Source organism: Phyllopteryx taeniolatus, chromosome 22, assembly GCF_024500385.1.
Source record: "Phyllopteryx taeniolatus isolate TA_2022b chromosome 22, UOR_Ptae_1.2, whole genome shotgun sequence".
NCBI lineage: Eukaryota > Metazoa > Chordata > Actinopteri > Syngnathiformes > Syngnathidae > Phyllopteryx > Phyllopteryx taeniolatus.
In genome coordinates, this window is record NC_084523.1 from 8,792,938 (window position 1) to 8,807,052 (window position 14,115).

Below are 14,115 nucleotides of genomic sequence, written 5' to 3' on the forward strand. Positions count from 1 at the left end.
AATGTTGCTCGGGGGAGGCTGGAACGCATTAATGGCATTTCCATTCATTTTAATGGGGAAATAAGATTTGAGCGAATTAAATTAACGAATTATAATCGTATCTCAAGAAGTCGCTTGAGATACTCACTGTGGCGGTCCCTTGAGTTGTGGAATTGACTGACGTCCCCTACGCGCGTCGTCCAATCAGCACCGAGTAAATTTTGTTTCCGGGAGAGTTTGGTGATGTGGCTCTGCTTGGAAATTCATCCGAGGAGATCTAGCCGATAAACAAACCCCCAAAGATCCACCGGGAAGCACTCATACAGGTGAGTCGAAGGTCCTTGTATTGTCAAACGTTACCGCTTAGCAGGCTCCATAAATAGCCGTCACAGTCGAAGGACGTTAACCCCGCCGGAGAGGATTTAAAGGGTCGCTCCTAATTTGCGAGCGTTAGCTAGCTAGCTAGCTCAGTAGCGTCGTCGCGGAAACTATCGTAAACAAAAGATTCCCAGCCGACTCCCTGCAAGTTAACCCGGCTTGTAACGTCGCCAAATGTCCACCGCCCTCTCAGGGGGTCAGTGTTCAGCTACTAGGTTTACTTTCGCAATAGCTATCACGAATCGTCGCTGTGGACGAACGCAGTGACGCAGCCGCAGTGGACAGTGGACGATGGGCTCGGGAAAAATCGGTTGTTTTCGGCTCGGAAGTCTTGATTTAGGGATCGCAGTCAATGTGCGCAGGAATAGTGAAAGTAACCTAACCCTACTTACAGAATAATGTGTGATGCAGTTCTTGCGCCGTCACATTTAATGAGTTTATAAGGATAGCACTGATAAGCATTTGGTTGTGTGATACATTTGGAATGCCCCTTTCCAGACTAATAAACGTGGTGTTGTCTGCATAAATCAAACCATGCACCGCTTAATTACATTGACGCCCCAATCCCTTGTGCAGTGCCATCCTTATGTTCAGCCGCCTGGCTACAGTCCTCCAGGAGCTCTCTGGAGAGGAGGGTCAAGATGGAGAGACACAGGTGAGACGGGGGGGGGGGGGTGAAATGTTTTGAATAATTATTTTTTTAAGTTAAACTATTTCTTTGAGTACACTTTAACTAAAAAAGTGTTTATTTTTCACAAGGAGGGTGAGTTAACGCCTCAGCTTCCTGCCGACGCAGGCCAGACTCCTGCAGAGTCTGAGGCCCACGAGGAGGCCATGGAGCGTCTAGCCTCCCTGGAGCAGCTGGTGGTGCAGCTAAAGGAGCTCATCCGTGACAAGGACACCAAGCTGGCTGGCAAAGATGCACTGCTCAAGGTTGAACACCTTTAATAGTTGTGCATGATGAAAAATATCATCAGAATGCTGGAATGTTTTGTTTTTCTTCCTCGCAGAATGAAAGGGAGACAAGTGAGGCTCGCTTTACTAAACTCAAACTACAGGCCAAAGCCAAGATAACCTCCCTCAGCAAGCAGATTGATGATTTGAAGGGACAAGAAGGAGCAAGTGTAAGCCGCTCAGAATCAAATACACCTCGCTGTCTGTATGGAACATAATCAAACGGCTTTTTTGTTGACACCAGAGCCCTGACGGCTCTTTTTCAAGAGATGTGGTCATGGAGGGTGACCTACAAGAGCAACAAAGTAAGCTGCGTGAGGAGGAGGCCAACAGTGCCGAGCTGCGAGTACGACTCCAGGTTGCCGAGAAGCTGCTGGAGGAAAAGGAGGCCGCCCACGCTGAGCAGCTGAAGCTCCTCCAGGCAGTGGTGTGCGACAAGGACGTGCGCTTCCAGGAGCAGATTCAGAAACATGAAGAGGAGCTGTTGAGGGCCACCTCACAATCGTCCAAAGATGGCGAGCTGCAGCAGGTGCGAGATCTGACGCTCAACAATTAAGACACATGATAAGTGATGCTAATCTTCGCCCATGGCGTCATGTAGGCACTCCACGCGGCCCAGCGGCGGTGTGAAGAGCTCGAGGAGACCTTGAAATCCAGCTCACAAGTGTTGGAAATGCTGCAGCAGGAAGTCACCAGTGCGGATCAACAAAAACAGGTGCAGATTCTTCAATCCATTTTTGTACTTATCCAGAAAATGTCTTCAACACAATCTTGTTATTTTTCTGCCCAGATCCTGACTGCTCAGTTCCGACAAATGGAAGGGGAGCTGGCCGAAGCACTCAAGCAAAGGCAGGAGTGGGCCCAGCGGTCCAGCAAAGCTGACATGGCCCTCCAAGAAGTCCTGCAGCGAGCAAAAGAGGACACGGCGAGGCACGAAAGCAAGCTATCCTCCCTGAGCGAGGCAGCTAGCGTCAACATGGAGAAAGAGAAGACAGAAGTTTCCAGGCTGGAAAGAGAGATGGCTTTCATGAACGAGACCGCCCAAGCGTGTCGTGATGCGTCAGAGAAAGACAAGTTGGAAATATCTCGCCTCGAAAAGGAGCTCATGTCTTTGAGAGAGGCCGAGTCAGAAGTCGTCCAGGCCAGTCGGAGTAACCTTCAGGAGACAAAATCACAATTAGACAAGCTGGAGCGAGAGCTAGCTTGTCTTGTAGAGGGGCAGGAAGAGGCCCGGAAAAAGAGCGAGATCTTGGCCGAGATTTGGAGGCATTTACAACCTCTCACCCTCCGAGATGTACAGCCATCGGAGGACATTATGGTCCCAGGTGACCTTTCGCTTGTTCTGGACACTGTGCTGTCTATTGAGACACAACTGACTAAGCTGAAAGATGATCACAGGGAGAGTGAGGAATGTTGTGTTGAGCTCAGGGACACCATGGAGGCTCTGCAAGGTGAGTAAGACGATTGCTTCTTCCAAATGTTGTTTTTTCTTAAGATGACACATTTCTTTCCAGAACAACTGGACAGAACCATCATCGAGAAGGAGGACTCCGTCGCCAAGGTTCAGCAGCTGCAGCAGCAGATCGAGTCGGTGAGCGTTCATAATAAGGTTTTATTTGCAAAGTCAGACAAGATGTGACAGAATCCAGGTCATAGACTTGAAGTGAGCCCTCTAATCCCTTGTGCACTGATCCATTGTTATGACCCACTCTCTAATCTGACCTTCAGATCACTGCACTGATGTTGATGCTTCTGATTAGACAGGCAGGTCAACTACCTAAAATCTTGTATTATTTTTCCTCTTTGTTAGAATTCTGAAAGGGATTCAGAGGAGCCACAAGCAGAAGTGTCTTCTGAAGCTGACAGAGGTACAAAAGTTTGTTTTAAATGAAGGACTTAAAAAGTACTGTTAGCAGTGTTCTTTATTTGGATTGGATCTTTGTTGATTTTTCATAGCGACCATATTGACATTGGAGCAACAGCTGTCAGAAAAAGACGATGAGCTGAGCGTCTTGCGGGAACGTCTACGAGTGGCCGAAGAGCAGAGCACCGGGGATGTTGCTTCGGCTCAAAATGTTGACCAACCTCCAGCCCAGGTTGAAATTGATGACACGGGAGATAATTCTGCAACGCCTCCTGACTGCCTGGAGGACACCCAAGAAGAGGAGACCACCTTGGTCGCCCAGGTCAAGTCCGTCCTCTCCATTTCCGCAGACGAGAGCAGCCCGGAGTTCATGGAACATCAGGAATCCCCCGAAGAGTCCAAAGGGACTTCCTCCGATGAGATGGTCACCAGCACTGATTCTGAGGTGGCTCACAGCAGCTGGACCCTTCTCGAAGCTGTGAACCAGGATGGTCGCCAGGAGTGGCCGTCGGTCATGCAGGACCTTGGCCAGCTGCAGTCATGGGAGACCACAAGCATGGAGCAGGAAAACTCCACAATTTCACTCACATCCTCCTCTGTCATAATCCAAGAGACTGTTGCAGTTCACATCACTCAGGAGGGTGCCTCCACTGAAATTGCTCCCACAGGTCTCTTTGCTGGGGCCCTGGCGGAGGAGCTCCAGAAGAAGTACAGTGAACATCTGGCTGAGCTACAAACTCTCAGAGAGGTGGCTGCAGAGTCTCAGGAGAAGAGCAAGAGTGTGGAAGAAGAAACACAAATAATTACTGTTGAGAAGGAAGAGGTAGCGTCTCGGGCCAGTCCCTTAGAAGAGGAGCTCAAGTCTGCCACAGAGGGACTACAAAGTCTTTCCCAGCAGAGCAGCTCTGTGGCAGAGAAGCACAATGCTGAAATGTGCCTCCTAGAAGAACAAATCAACATTCTGTCCAGTGACGGCAACGCTAAGGAGCAGAAGATCCAAGCTCTTCAGGGTGATTTGGAAATGGCTCGCCAAGCCCTCTCCGAGCAGGAGAGTCGGGCCCTGATGTTGAGTGCACAGCTGGAAGACGGAGAGCTCCTATCCTCCCAGCTGGAGAGGAAGCTTCAAGATATGGAGAACGGCATGTTGGAACAGTCGCAGATGTCAGCTCTTGACAGTGACTCTTTGTCCAAGAAGGACTCTGAGATCTGTGAGCTGCAGCTCCGCCTCAACCAGAAAGAACAACAGATCACAGAGCTCGACGAAAGCATGTCTGCGAAACTCAGCCAAGCAGAAGAGGAACTAGTCTTGGTCCACAGTGAAGTCAACAAACTGAAGAAGCAGCTGATAGAGCTTCAGCAGTTAAGAGAAGAGACATCTACTTCTGTGAATGAGGAACTCGTGAGTTTACGCAAGTCCAAAGAGGAGTTTGAAACCCAGCTGGTAAACACAAGAAAGAAGTTGCAGGTTGTGCTCGTGCAACGGAAAGAGCTCATGAAGAAGGTTGCTGATCTGGAGATGGGGGCAAAGCACAATGCAGAAAAAGAAGAAACGGCAGCATTTGAAAGACCTTCTGAGGTTGAAAAATCTTTAGCTGAAGAGATGGAGGCCAAACTAGCGGAGCTCCAGCAAACATTGAGGTCCAAAGACGAAGCAATTGAGAATCTTCAGTGCAAGATTAGCGAACAGGAGCAACTTCTGCCTGAAACACTTGCACTGAACAGAGAGCTGAACAAGCAAGCTGAAAGCCAACAGGCCGACAATTACTCCGACAACATCTCGTTACGATCCCAAGTGGCCTCCTTGGAAACAGAGTGTGAAACCCTGAAGAAGAAAGTCGTGGAGGCCCAAGAATCTCGCAAGGAGAGCATCCGCAAAGCCAAAGAGAAAGAAAGGCGCCATCGGGATCAGCTGAAGCAGCAGGAGGAGGAATACAGTGAGCTGATGGGACGTTTTGAGGTGCAGAGTGACGAGCGTGTGGTTCTTATCACAAAAGTGAGGGAACTAGAAGATAAAATGAGCCCTCGGGAAGAGGAGCTGCTTCCTCTGGAGAGCAAGGACTTGGTCTCAAAAATTGAGAAGACCTCAGCAAATGACTGGGTCCAAGAAGACTGGGTGGATTTCGCAACATCTGAGACGGATTCTGGGCAACCTGAATCTGGTGTTCAGGGACAGCTACTGACCGAGCAGTCAGAGGTTCCCTCTGCTCAAATGGAGGAACCCTTGAAAGCTCTCAGAGAAGAGATCCAGACTATCCGGATGGCAAACTCTGTGCTTGAGAACAAGCTTCAGGAAACTCAGACCAGTCTGTTCCAGAAGGAGAATGAATTGCAAGACGTTAGCAAGGAGCTACAAGCCCTACGAGAAAATGAAAGACAGATTGAAGCCCTTTCTGATGAAATTAATGATCTGAGAGAAAACTACCGACAAGCAGAGTCTTGTGCAGAGGCCTTGAAAGCAGAAATGGAAGCGGCAAGCACCGCAGCATCTTGTCAGTCCACTGGCTCCATAGCTGCACTTCAAGCTGAAGTGGAGGATTTCAAACTATTTCTGGACAATAAGAAACATGAGATCACTGAGCTAAGCCAGCAGCTCTGTGAGCAAAACACCCTCATACTCTCAATGCAGGACACGGTGGGCCAGAAGGATCAGCAAATAGCCTCCTTGGAGGAGAAGCTCAACGTGGAACGGGACAAAAGCAAGAATTTGGAGGTTGAGGTTCCGCAAAGGCGGGAGGAGGAGGACAGCGAAGCCAAGCTCCAGCAGCTTCAGCGTAAGCTTCAGGCAGCCCTGATCTCTCGCAAGGAAGTGTTGAAAGAAAACAAAACCCAGAAGGAACAGCTGTCTTTGAGTAACACCCTCATAGCTGAACTGCAGCAGAAGATGCACGTGGCGCAAGATGAGCTGGAGAAGCTTAGAGTAGAACGTACCAGACTAATTGACGAGGTGGACCGCATGTTGCTAGAAAACCAAAGCTTGGGCTCATCCTGCGAGAGCCTCAAGCTGGCAATGGAAGCCATAGCAAGCGAGAAAGACTCCTGTAGAAGAGAAGGCGAGCTGGCCAAAGAGGAGGCTGCTAGGATGTGCAAAGAATGGGAGGAGAAGGTACATGCCATGAAGGACGAGTATGAAACCCTGTTGCTCTCCTACGAAAACGTGAGTGACGAAGCTGAGCGTGTCCGCCGAGTCCTGGAGGGTGCCAGGCAGGAGAGACAGGAGCTCGCTGCCAAAGTGAGGGCCAGTGAAGCCTCGAGGCAGGAAGCCGAAATGCAGGCCGAGGAGGCACAGAAAGAAGTGGAATTGGTGAAAGACAAAATGAGAAAGTTTGTGAAAGCCAAGCAGCAAAAGATCCTGGAATTGGAGGAAGAGACAGAAAAACTTCGCGAGGGGCAGGTGAAAAAACTAATCAAATCAGAGGATGAAGCTCAAATCACTGAGCTAAACAGACTTCGGGAGGAACTGCAGACTTTGAAAGCAGAGTTGGACACTGCAGTGGCGGAAAGAGATGCTTTAGCACAGAAGATTGAACAACTGAAGGGACGATTTGAAGCCCACACCGCTCCCCTCGCAGCGGAGGTTCAGCACTCAGATCCAGTTGTGACGGAGACAGAGATGGTTGAGCCCAAAGAAACCCCAGTGGAGAGTCCAGATGGCCACAGAAGTTCAACATCTGCTTTAGTTGTAGGATCAGAACCCACAAGGGAAGAAATTTTGTTCGAGGACAAAATAAAGGAGATGGAGGTTGCTCTTACTTCAGAAAGAGAACGCTGGCTGGAGAGAGAGGCTGAACTGAAGGCTGGACTGGCCTCTCTCCAGCGGGATCTCCAGGAGAGCAACAAGAGGGCGAGCCTGATGACCTCCTTGGAAGAATGTCTGCAGGAGAGCAAAGAGCGAGAAAAGTCTCTGATTGAGGAGGGCTCTAAACGGGAGGTTCAGTTCAAGGAACTCCTCAGAAACTTGGAAAATGAGAAAGACAACCTGGAGGAGCGTCTGATGAACCAGCTAGCCCAGCTAAACGGTAGCATTGCAGGCTACCAGCAGGAGGTGGCAGACCACCATGAGCACCTTGCTGAACTTAAGCGGGAGGTGGAGAAGTTGGAGACGGAGCGGAGTGACTTTGAAGCCGAGGCTTGGGCCCAAACGGACCGAGCTTCCCGACTGGAAGAGGGCATGAGGCAAGCCCAGAGGCAGAGGGCTGAAGCCGAAGCAGGGACTGGGAAGCAGAGGGAGCTGGAGCAGCAGCTGAGGTCTGCTAAGATGGCCAAACAAGGCAGCCAGAGCAGAGCAGGTCAGCTAGAGGAACTTCTAAGGGAGAAGCAGCTGGAGGTCCGTCAGCTCCAGAAGAACAGCATTCAGTACCAAGAGAGGATCAGTGAGCAGGGAGTAGAAGCCAAGGCCCTGCAGCTTGGCCACAATGAGCTCTGCAAGAACCTTGAGCAGGCCCGAGAGGAGACTTCAAAAAACTTGGAGGACCTGAAGAGAACCAAATTAGAATTAGCAAGCTGTAAATCCAATTTGAATGATGCAAAGGAGCAGTTAAACCAGGTTATATTAGAGAAAACAACTTTGGAACAGAACGTCCAACAGAAGGAAGCTCTTTGGAAAGCTGAAGCAGAGCAAACCCTGGACTCAGTCCGATTCAGATTAGGAGCTGAATTAAAGGAAATGGAGCTGAGACTGGAGGAGGTTTACAGTGAACGGGGCAAAGAAGAAGAAGCCACACTGGAGGCCAGAGATGCGGCGGAGGCGGCTGACAGACGAGCGCGGGAGATGCAGGCCCGTCTTGATGAGTCTCTCGCCAGGCTCGCCGCCTTCTCACGCTGCATGTCGTCTCTGCAGGATGACAGGGACAGAGTTCTGGACGAAGCCCGGCAGTGGGAGACACGTTTTAATGACGCTCTGCTTGGCAAGGAGGCTGAGGTTCGTGACAAGGAAACCAGGGCCAAGGAGCTGGCAGATAAACTTCACAAAGAATCTTCTCTCAGAGAAGAACTCCAGCTCTTAGTGGACAGGTAGGTCACAATTGTGTCTTTTATGGTTCCCACAGGTGCTTGACATTCTTGAATTTTACGTTACAGGTTAGAAAAAGTAGACAAGGAGCGGCAGCTGAAATTGGATGAAGCAGAGAAGAACTTAAACAAGAGCCGAGCTGAGGTGGAGAGGGAGCACACAGAGCTCCTGAAAACCACAGCCGAGTTGCAGTCAGCGCAAACCGAAGTGCGGCTTCTCACGGGCGAGGTGGAAAGTCACAATCAGAGAGCATGCGCTCTGGAGGAGGCGGTGGTTCGGCTGCAGGAGGACGTCGGCAGGGCACGGGCGGACCTGCGGGAGAGGGAGGCGGACGATCGCCGTCTGTGCCTGACCTTGGAGCGGCTGGAGGCGGACTTGCACACCTCCAAGGCATTGACGGAGAGCCTGCAGGTGGAGTTACACGAGAAGGAGAAGAGGGAAGTGGAAATGCTGGCTGAGAAGGAGCAAGCTGTTGCACAGGTAAGAACATTAAAAGATCTCATTCTGCCCCCTGTGAGTGCCTGGAGACTAACGCATTTGTCCTCACAGGCTGCGGAGGAGGCGCGCAAGGAGGCGGAGGGCAGGGCGTGTGATGCAGAGGAAGAGTTGGAGCGCAGGCGAGGGGGGCTGCGAGACGTTGAGGAGAAACTGCGACAGGTTGAGGAGGAGAGCGACAGCCTGCGAACCAAACTGGATACGTTTACGAAGGCCATGGGCTCCTTGCAAGACGACCGAGACCGAGTGCTCAACATGTACAAGCAGCTGGAGGAGAAACACCTCCAGGTTATGGTGGACAAAGACACTGTGATCCAGGAGGCAGCGAGTGAGAGCAACAGTCTCAAGGAGGAGCTGCGTTCTCTGCTGGTCCAGAGGGACGACCTGTACGCCGAGAAGGCCAAACTGTCCGCTCAACTCCACGGCTACCGCGACGAACTCAAGCAGGTCCTCAGCATGAAGGACTCCCAGCACAAACAACTCCTCGCCGCCCAGCGTGATCGCATCGCCTCCTTGGAGAAGGAACGTGATGACTTGGAGAGCGCAGTGAAGAGCGTTGGTGAGTCAGAAGCTGTCAGAGTGGAGCAGGTGACGCCGTTGCAAGCCATCAACGCTCCTGGAGCTGAGGTGGAGAAGCTGAGGGAGCAGCTGGAGGCTGCCCGAGAGCAAGTGCAAGCTCTGGAGGAGAATCTTCTCAAGGAGAGGGAGGAGCACAAGAGGGAGACCAAAGAACTCTCAGAGCTGCGCTGGGAGGGAGGCCTGATGCGCACAGAGTCCGAGAGCGCTCAGGAGAGGGTGGCCGAGCTGGCCCGGGACCTGCTGGCTGTCGAGCAGAAGCTCCTGGAGGAGAAGGAGCTCGTGGCGCAGCTCAGGGCAGAGAACCAGTCGTTCGGCAAGGCAATGGCCTCCCTTCAGGACAGCAAGGACCAGGCGGAAAACAAAGTCCACCAGCTCAACCTCAAGCTGGAAGAGGCCAGAAAAGTCGTGAACCCTTCTGCAGGCTCCACTGGAGAAGTTTGGAGCCTGAAGAACGCCCTGCAAGCTCTGCAGAATGACCGTGAGAGACTGGTGAGTCATGGCTTTCTCCAGTGGCACTCTAAGGTATTTCTCTGAATAATTCTGGCCTTTCCTGGCAGCTGGAGCAGCTTCAAGCGCAGACGTCACAGCTGAAGACCAACAAGTCGGAGCTGGCTCGTCTGGGAGCGGGAGAGCTAATCAAAGTCAGCCAGGAGCTCTTTGAGGAGAAAAACAAGAGCACGCATATGGCCAGCGTTGTTGTGGATATGGAAAACATGGCGGCGAGGGACAAGCAGGAAATAGAGACACTCAGGTGAGACCTACAAACAACACGAACGTATCATTTTGCGTGTGTATAGTTGTTAGTGGTGATGTTGGCGTGCATGATTTCCTTCCAGACTGGAACGCTTGGACTGGATGGCCCAAGCCGAGCAGCTGAAGCAGCAGACTCTTAGCGCCTTGTCCGAGCGCGACCAGCAGCTGAGACAGCTCACCGCCATGTTGGAGAAAGCCCACGCACACAAGCCCAAACGCCAGAAGGAACACTACCACAGAGAGGTCAACAAAAATACACCTGCACCATTCAATGAAAAAGAATGAATAAGAAAAGCCCAGTGGCATCATTTCAGCCTTTGCAAATTACCTGAATGACTTGGAATCTTCACAGACATAAAAAAAAAAAAGATAAAATAAAAATGCCGGAACAAAGCGGAAATGTTTATTTTTTTGTAATTATTTATTTATTTATTTTAATTACATTATTTGAGTTCAAGTCAAATTTATGGAAACAAAAATAAAGATGATTCTGATTCTGATTCTGACAGTATCCTTTCTGGCTTTCATCCTTATGAATGCAGTTTTGTTAATGTTTAAAGTGAATTAAAATGTCTTAAAAACAGCAATAAATATACTATTGTTGTTTAATAAAATAAAATACAAATAATGCATGTATAATACTATTTATTTTAATGGAATAAATATGAAAAGAAAATGAATAATATATCTAACTAGTTTTATATTTTAATTAAATGAACTGAATATATAAACTGCACTAAATAAATATACTGCACCAAACCTATATTAATTATATATACATTTTAATAATATACATATACATGTTTTGTATATGTATTTACACCCCCCAAATTTCAGTACTTTTTTGTTTTGTTCTAAACAACAAGAATGACTTTTTTTTTTATAGACTTAATAAATTCTTTCATTTCAATTGCTCCCTACCAGGCCTCACAGGAAGTGGACAGCGCTCCAGGTGCTCCTCAGGAGAGGAGCAGCCTGCAGGAGGTGCACGTTTCCCAGGCCGAGTTTTCGCAGCTGCAGCGGAGGTACGGCAGGGGTCGTCCACATCGGTGTTTTACAAACTTTATAGAGCCAAGGCACATACAGTGGGTATGAAAAGTATTCAGACCCCCTTAAATGTTTCACTATTTGTTATATTGCAGCCATTTGCTAAAAATAATTTAAGTTCATGTTTTTCCTCATAAATGTACACACAGCACCCCATATTGACAGAAAAATAAACGGAATTGTTGAAATGTTTGCAGGTTAAAAAAGAAAAACTGAAATATCACACAGCCATAAGTATTCAGACCCTTTGTTGTGACACATATATTTAACTCAAGTGCTGTCAGTTTCTTCTGATCAGCCTTGAAATGGTTCTTCACCTTCATGGGAGTCCAGCTGTGTTTGATGAACTGATTGGACTTGATTAGGAAAGCCACACACCTGTCTATAGAAGACCTTACAGCTCACAGTGCACGTCAGAGGAAATGAGAATCATGAGGTCATAGGAGAATTGGCAAGGCACAGATCTGGCCAAGGTTACAAAAACTATTCTGCTGCACTTAAAGTTCCTAAAATCACAGTGGCCTCCATAATCCTTAAATGGAAGACGTTTGGGACGACCGGAACCCTTCCTAGTGCTGGCCGTCCGGCCAAACTGAGGACTCGGGGGAGAAGAGCCTTGGTGAGCGAGGTAAAGAAGAAAATGAATGAATGAATGAATATGGCCAAGTACAGGGATATCCTGGATGAAAACCTTCTCCAGAGTGCTCAGGACCTCAGACTGGGCCGAAGGTTTACCTTCCAACAAGACAATGACCCTAAGCACACAGCTAAAATCCCAAAGGAGTGGCTTCAGAACAACTCCGTGACTGTTCTTGAATGGCCCAGCCAGAGCCCTAACTTAACCCAATTGAGCATCTCTGGAGAGACCTGAAAATGGCTGTCCACCAACGTTCACCATCCAACCTGAAAGAACTGGAGAGGATCTGCAAGGAGGAATGGCAGAGGATCCCCAAATCCAGGTGTGAAAAACTTGTTGGATCATTCCTAAAAAGACTCATGGCTGTATTACCTCAAAGGGCTACTTCTACTAAATACTGAGCAAAGAGTCTGAATACTTATGGCTGTGTCATATTTCAGCTTTTGTTTTTTAATAAATCGGCAAAATTTTCAACAATAGTTTTTTTTTTTTTGTCGATATGTGTAATGACGAAAAAAAATTAACTTAAATGATTTTAGCAAATGGCTGCAATATAACAAAGAGTGAAAAATTTAAGGGGTCTGAATACTTTCCGTACCCACTGTATTTTTATTATTGTATTAGAAAAATCTCACGGCGCACCACGAAACAAAAATGCCACAAAATCTGGGTGTGTTAAATTGAACACAAAATAGATAGTCTGTTGTCTGAATGGCAACAGGTGGAAGCACGGGTTAATTGACCTAGTGGAAGAGCTTTGCCTGTTACTATACATCGCTGCCAAATATGAACAAAAATACATTTGTAGTCAATAAATACAACTTTTGGGAGCAATTAAGTGAAATTGGTTGACATGGTCAAGAATGACTTCATCTTTTTCATGTGGTCCTTTAAGACTAGAGGAAGAGACGCAGCAGAGGCTGATGGCCGAGGAGCAGCTGATGGAGGCGCAGGATCGATTCAGGCGGTATAAGAGAAGGCAAAATGGGGACGGGTGAAGTCTTGTAATGTCCGCTTATGTTATTTCTTTAATACTCTGTCACAGCCAAGCCACAAGGGAGGATCACTCAGAGACGGCCGTTTTCATCGAGTCGCCCGAAGGCAGCGTCACACGCGTGAGTCGCCACTCGAGTCAAGTCATGTGACTCTTGACCCCCTCTTCTGTAACTCCATCTTTCTCCCCCCGTAGACCCGTCGCGGCACCACCGGCTTGTTGCGGGCGCTGCGTTCGGGCATGTGCTGGCGCCGTCGCACGCCACTGCTGCTGGGTGTCTACCTGCTGAGCGTGCATGTGCTGCTGCTGTTGTGTGTGGGCGGCTTCCTGTGACACCTTTAAACGGTTCCCACACACAAGTATTGCACTTTCGCTACCCTTACATGCGCGCGCACTCACTTGCCACTTTATTAGGAACCACCCCCCTCTTGATCACTTAACAGTCCTGCAATAACTGTCACCGTCCCCATCACTATCCCTGTCGTCCACGCTAGGTGTAACTAATAAATTGGCCAGCGAGTGTGGCCATTTTGAGGGAGCTACTGTTGGGTTTTAACGTATTAGTTGAGAGGGCATGAAAGGAAAATCTTATGCATCCAAATACAAATTATTATATACATATTTATATACCAAAAGTGGTTTGAGGTTCATATTGTGCAGTTTGCCGTCCGCACACTTGCTGTTGGGATCACAAAAACTGAGTGTGGTGCAATTTACCAATCATTCCGTTCAGCATTCTCCCCAAAAAACACACTTTTCCATAATATTCTCTGTTCACTAATGTTGATAATTGATTCCAAAAGAGATGAGCTGCTAGCAGTCTACATTCCATCCCATCATAAAATACTGTGATTTTTGTCAAATTTATCGTTAGTTGAAATGGGTCTGTCCTTTCTCTCGTGCTTTCATCATTCCTGTTGGACAAGTGCACTGTATGAAACGGTTTTAAAGGGCTGCATAGAGGAAAAAAATAACATGCTTTTCTGTTACTTCCCTACAAAAATAACCCATTTTGGGAAGGGTGGGTGTAGGGTATCCTTGTTGTTATTGCTGATATATTCAAGCGCTTTGAATAAAAGGGTATTTTTAGTGGGAGATGGAGTCTGTTTCAGTGTAGTCTTTATTTTATTTATTTCACTTCAAAAGAAAAACAAAAAGATCACGCTAAATACTTAGTTTTGCTGGTGTTTTGTTCCTTTTTATTGCCTGATACAACTAAATGTACATTTGTTTGGAGGAACAGCAAAAACGGGTCATAATAGTTTTAAGAACACTACAAAAGTGACTCATTTTGGGAAGGGGGCGCATAAGGTATCCTTGTCATTTTTGCTGACTTATCCAAGTGTTTTTAATAAAAATATATTTTTAGTGGGAACTGGAGTCTCTTTGTTTCAGTGTAGTCGTTTTTCTTTATTTCACCCCAAAAA

At 48.2% G+C, this 14,115-nt stretch overlaps 1 protein-coding gene across 1 annotated transcript; it reads left to right on the plus strand.

The window, feature by feature from the left end:
- Positions 1–172: 172 nt before the first annotated feature.
- Positions 173–14,063, plus strand: golgb1 (golgin B1). Its single transcript, XM_061761845.1, has 18 exons — positions 173–305; positions 934–1,012; positions 1,117–1,290; positions 1,368–1,481; positions 1,556–1,840; positions 1,913–2,026; positions 2,102–2,762; positions 2,826–2,902; positions 3,122–3,179; positions 3,268–8,185; positions 8,252–8,663; positions 8,733–9,746; positions 9,815–10,008; positions 10,094–10,253; positions 10,935–11,035; positions 12,590–12,661; positions 12,740–12,809; positions 12,884–14,063. The coding sequence occupies exons 2-18, from the start codon at positions 944–946 to the stop codon at positions 13,019–13,021; spliced, it is 8,631 nt and encodes a 2,876-aa protein (XP_061617829.1). The 5' UTR covers positions 173–305; positions 934–943; the 3' UTR covers positions 13,022–14,063.
- Positions 14,064–14,115: the final 52 nt, after the last annotated feature.

Coding starts and splice junctions, on each gene's coding strand:
- golgb1 (XM_061761845.1), top strand. CDS start 944: ATGTTCAGCCGCCTGGCTACAGTCCTCCAGGAGCTCTCTGGAGAGGAG. Junction 3,180..3,267: donor GTCTTCTGAAGCTGACAGAG/GTACAAAAGTTT, acceptor GATTTTTCATAG/CGACCATATTGACATTGGAG. Junction 11,036..12,589: donor TTTTCGCAGCTGCAGCGGAG/GTACGGCAGGGG, acceptor TGGTCCTTTAAG/ACTAGAGGAAGAGACGCAGC.